Raw genomic sequence first — 5,260 nt, 5'->3', positions numbered from 1 at the left:
GCATTCCATCCATATTTTCATCAAATTCGTTTTTTACAATCTGTTTTCATTACAATCTGTTTTCTTTGTTTTAATTTCGTCAAAACTAAAACCCCCTTTACTTTAGTGTTTCAATTTAATTAGAAAGTGTCTTAGTTTGTGTTTCTAAGTGTTTTGATTCAAGTTATAACCCAAATTCGTCCAAATTAGTGTTATGTGTTCAAAACTGCCCAGATTGTGTTTTTAAGGCAGTTTTGAGTGTTTTGTTGCTGTTTTGAGTCTTTTGGTTTGTTTTAGTGTTTTAGTGTTTAGTTTTGTATTCTTTGAGTCTAGTTTAGTGTTTTAACCTTTGTTTTACGTTTTTGACTCAGTTTTCAAGTGATTTAGCAATCCCTCATAATCCCCGGTTTAGAACGATCCCTACTTATACATATACTACAATTGTCAAAAGAAAGTTTTAATTTGTGTGCTTATATATTTCGCATCAATCAATATTCAACAAAATAAAAATTACTACTGAATTAATAAAAATACAAAAAGTAAAGAGTTAAGTCGTTTTTTTATTTTTTATTTTTTTTTTAACAAATTATCAAAGAACATATATATTAAAATTATAGCTAAACATTTGTGTGGCTAAATAATAAGTCTGCAATTGGTAAAATCGTAACCGTATAAATCTAAAAACATATTTAGTTAACAAATCAAAACAATTAACAAAACTAATCATACATATATATATATATATTCTCTCATTTATCTTCCCTTCTTAGTTGATTGATTTTTCACCATGGATCCACACTGTAATCACAGTCCTTTGACACAATCTTGGCCTCCGTCGTCAGCTTATCCACCGTTAGATCACACCCAACCTTGACATTGATCGTCCACGTCTTTATGGGCCCCACTTTAATCCTAACGGGCATTCTTATGTCCAATCCCAACGGTACCTTCCCCTGCTTCTGCGCATCCACTAACCCCTGCTGTGCCGTGCTCGTCAGCTCGATCCCTGACCCCTTTAACGCTGTCCGGAACACCGTTACGTTGCTTGACGGCTGGTAAAACGCCGGCAGAGCTCCGTCGCACAATTTGACGTCGGAGTAGAAGAGTTTGACGGAGCTCTTTTTTCCGTAGTAGATCCCGATCTTTTTGTTAGGGTTTTGGGCTCGAACGGTGACCTGGATCTCCGGCGAGATGGCGTAGGACGGGGACGGCGCCGTCAAGTTGAATCCTCTGAACGCGATGCTATCGATTGAGTAGTTGGGGGATTTGGGGCGGACCACGAGGTAGAAGATGCCGGCGGCGGCGGCGGAGAGGAGGATGAGGGCGGCAACGAGGCCGAAGAACCAGCAGAAGCAGCAGCGGCAGGAACTTCGGCGAGGGTTCTGACGAGTGTAATTCTTGTAGCGGGTTGCGTTCTCTGGCGGCGGGACGCGGTAGACTTGGTCCTTGGGGATCTGGATGACGTAGGTGCCCGGCGAAGGGACTGGCTTCTCGGACTCCGGAGGGGAGGGCTTTCGGGGGGATTCCGATGAGGAGGTGTAAGGAAACGGCGCCGTCTCGTTGTGTAGGGGCGAGTCGCGGGGGTGGACTCGGTCGGCCATTGTGGACGGCAGTCAATGGAAACTTGAGGAGGGTGGGCGGGGGAGGGCGGAGCTTTGTCTAAGAAATCAAGCAGACTGCAAACACTGCAGGCCTCTGTGAGAAAGTTAAGAGAGAGAGAGAGAGAGAGAGAGACAGAAGAGAAGAGGGGAGAGAGAAATTATGAGGTTATGACATTTGGGTTTATATATACAGAAAGAGACATTCTGAAGGCCGAAACCGCGTACAAGAAGGGTATATATGGAAATTCAAGTACCAAATTTTTTGTGCATAATTAGCAATCTTTTCTATTATGTTATCATAATGCTAAAAGTTAACCGACTAAAATTTAAATGGAAAATATATGTTTTTTTAATTACAGGGCGATCTGCTACACAAAGGAGAGAGGTTTTTTATTTATTTATTTTATTTTTATTTTAAACAATGATATTATCTACCCTAAATGGGTTGAAAAATGACTAAGACTTACAATGAACTAGTAATAATGTAGTTCAAATTCGCTTTTGGTGATAATCGAACCCAAGACCTCTCACTTACAAATGAAAGATATACATACCACTAAACCGTAATACTAAATAGATTCAAGAATAGAGAGTTGATGAATAGAAATTAAATGAAGAATGCAATTAGTTGAAGAAGGACCATAAGACCAAACCCAACCCTCTGCTAAATACTATTTTTTAGGTTTTATTCCCCCCTCCAAACCCAACCCAACTCATGCTAAATGTGTGGGCTAAAAGTTAAAAACCGAACAAAAATCAAATTTCCCCCAAGATTTAGCCCAGAAAATGGTGTGGGCACCACTAACGGGACCCCATCCACATGGACATGTCTCCTAAGATTTATTGAATCCAACGCTTTAGATCGAATATAATCAAATCTATTAGTAAAAAAAAAGATCTAATGGCCGAAATTTAAATTCACCAACTAAAATAATTAAAAAAAATATTTAATTCAAAATTCATTCAAATTTAGTGGTTTTTCAATATTTATCGGAATTTAAATATTTTTATGTTAAAATATTCATAAATTAAATTATGATAGTGTATATAATTTTTTTAAAATTACTTTAAAATAAAAAATTAGCATAAATTTATTCTTTAATAATTTCAGGTTAAAAAATTTATGTAACATCCCACATCGTCTAGGGGAGTGATCCTTAAATGTATATTCCTATCCCTATCTAGCACGAGGCCTTTTGGGAGCTCACTGGCTTCGGGTTCCATTGGAACTCTGAAGTTAAGCGAGAAGGAGGCTAGAGCAATCCCACGATGGGTGACCCACTGGGAAGTTGCTCGTGAGTTCCCAAAAACAAAACCGTGAGGGAATGGTAAGTCCAAAGCGGACAATATAGTGCTAGGTGGTGGAGCAGGGCCGGGAAGTGATCCGCCCCGGGCTGGGATGTGACAAATTAGGCCAGGTTGGAGTAGAAAAACTATTTATGGGCTAAAACCTAAATTTTCTGGATTAAAAATTTTTGATTTTAGCTCAAAGATTGGAGATGGTCTAAGAAGAGGAGAAAAAATTACAATAAATAAGGTAAAAGGTAAATTTCAATGCAATTCTTGGTAATCGAATTGGATTAGTTTTAGTGTGAGTGAGAGGATGACGAGTAAAAGTGTGCTCTGTCTCAATCTCTTTTGTCTAAAACAAATTAAGTAAAAATTTTGCTTTGTTTAAATAAAAGAAAATCAATAATTTAAAATTCTGATATGAACACATTTACTAGCACACTTTTTAACACACGCAGAGTCACCTGACATTGGTTGTTCTTTTCTATTATTTAATTATTTAATGGGGGAGAGGAAGAAGAAATGGCCAACTGTCGTCCACGCGCAATTGAAAATGGTTTGCGGTGAAATAGTGGGCGCACGTTTGTAAAGAGATATGTTTTGTCCATCCATCCATCCGCGGAAGATCGAATGACAAATGAACTTTGCAGCAGTGAACTAGTTATAACTAAGGGACAATTGTAACCATGATCTCTCAAATTTAATTTAATTGAAATAATAATTATTTAATTAAAAATTTATGATTATTGATATTTTAACTCATCAAAATGTGTTACTATGAACTTTTTCGTCAACTTTGTTAGAATTTTGTCAAATGAGGTGAATTCGCGACACTCCAGTCTCCAGTACCAATGGACGTACTGAAGCTAATCCTTCATCCAGTTTCTGAGCGGACTATTGAGCAGCGTGGTATTGACACATTCGAGGTCTTGGTAAGAGATCGAGAGGTAATATTGCAAAAGTGCTGATTCGCTTGGAAGAATGGAACATGAACATATAGGATAAATAAGCGGGAATGCTCCCCCCTCCCCCGGGGGACGAGTCAGGGAGACGGGGACTGGCAAAAGGGATGGTTTGTAATCATCCCTAAAATTGAGGGACTATCACCATAATTGAGTCAAAGTTGATGGACCACTTCTTCAATTCGGTTAAATTTGAGGGACCATTGCTATAATTATTTCTTGTTTGGCTTTCCATATGTGACTCTTATTCAGCCTCACGTGCATGGCATGTGACTCATTTTGACGCAAGTTTTAATGGAATTGACAAAAATGACCATAACTGCATGTTTTGATGAGTTAAAAGACCAATAGTCATGGATTTTTAGTTAAGAGACCATTACTCCAATTGAATTAAAATTACGGAACTATTGCTATAATTTCCTCTACACTTTTTCCTTAAATTATTTATTGAAAAAGTAAGGTTGTAAACTCTTTAAACTTGTCAATTTCATTCACACTATAAGATTCAAAGCAATTTGGATTAAGTTTTCCATCAATTTAAGTTACGTAACTTGCATGTAATACACTTGAGAGATAATATTGTCATTTTCTCGCCTATGAGCCCTTAATGTTGCATATACGTTGTGAATTTTATTTTATTTTCTTCCTCATTAAAGGCTGCTAGTCTACCACCCAAATTCTATTACAACGCGAGTTCACGTAACTTAAATTGAAGAAAAATTGAATAGAATAGGTTCGAATCTTATAGTAGGGGATGAAATTTAGTTTTTTATGAGTTTAAACGAAAAAAATAGTTTGAGAAGTTAATTTTCATTCGAATATTGATTAAGAATCAAATCAATATTACTCTATTACACTACAAAGAGAAGACATAAAAAGGAAAAAGAATAATAAGAGCATCTCCAAAGGAGATGTCAAAATCCTAATCCTAAGTGAAATGTCACAGTACATATTTGACATAAAAAAATCTTCTAACCCAAGTGTTATTTACTGACTGGATTTGAACACTTTGTAATTAGAAGTCAAATTTGACATCAATGTCGAATTTATTTTTAATTAATTTTAATGGTGGATCCCTTATTCCACTAACATTTCAACCAATAATAATTTTGTTTAAACATTTTTTGTAATAATTACAACTATTAAAGCTCTATTTTAATAAGAAAAATAATATTTGACAATTTGGTTGAAGAATTATAATTTGACATAAGACATAAGACTTCAGATTGTCACGTCAACCATTAATTTTAATCTGACTATTAAAAATGGATTATGTATTATTCTAGATATATAGCAGATGTGTTTGAGTGGCGACGGAGTATGCGATAAGCGAGTCTTAAATTTGTGACTGAGATGTGATTAATGAGTTGAGAATTAATCTATCCCTGAGCTTGTCTCAGATTTGGGCTTTATGCTCCTTATTCAGTG

At 36.3% G+C, this 5,260-nt stretch overlaps 1 protein-coding gene across 1 annotated transcript; it reads right to left on the bottom strand.

Moving 5' to 3' along the window:
- Positions 1 to 519: 519 nt before the first annotated feature.
- LOC108866879 (NDR1/HIN1-like protein 13) lies at positions 520 to 1,734 on the bottom strand. Its single transcript, XM_048590197.1, has one exon. It carries the CDS (start codon positions 1,578 to 1,580, stop codon positions 762 to 764), a length of 819 nt encoding a protein of 272 aa, XP_048446154.1. The 5' UTR covers positions 1,581 to 1,734; the 3' UTR covers positions 520 to 761.
- Between the last annotated feature and the right edge of the window lie 3,526 nt (positions 1,735 to 5,260).

This window comes from the organism of the source record quoted next, unplaced genomic scaffold (assembly GCF_019419815.1).
Source record: "Pyrus x bretschneideri cultivar Hongxiangsu unplaced genomic scaffold, Pyrus_bretschneideri_v1 Contig31, whole genome shotgun sequence".
NCBI lineage: Eukaryota > Viridiplantae > Streptophyta > Magnoliopsida > Rosales > Rosaceae > Pyrus > Pyrus x bretschneideri.
This window is presented reverse-complemented; position numbering and strand designations above follow the sequence as displayed.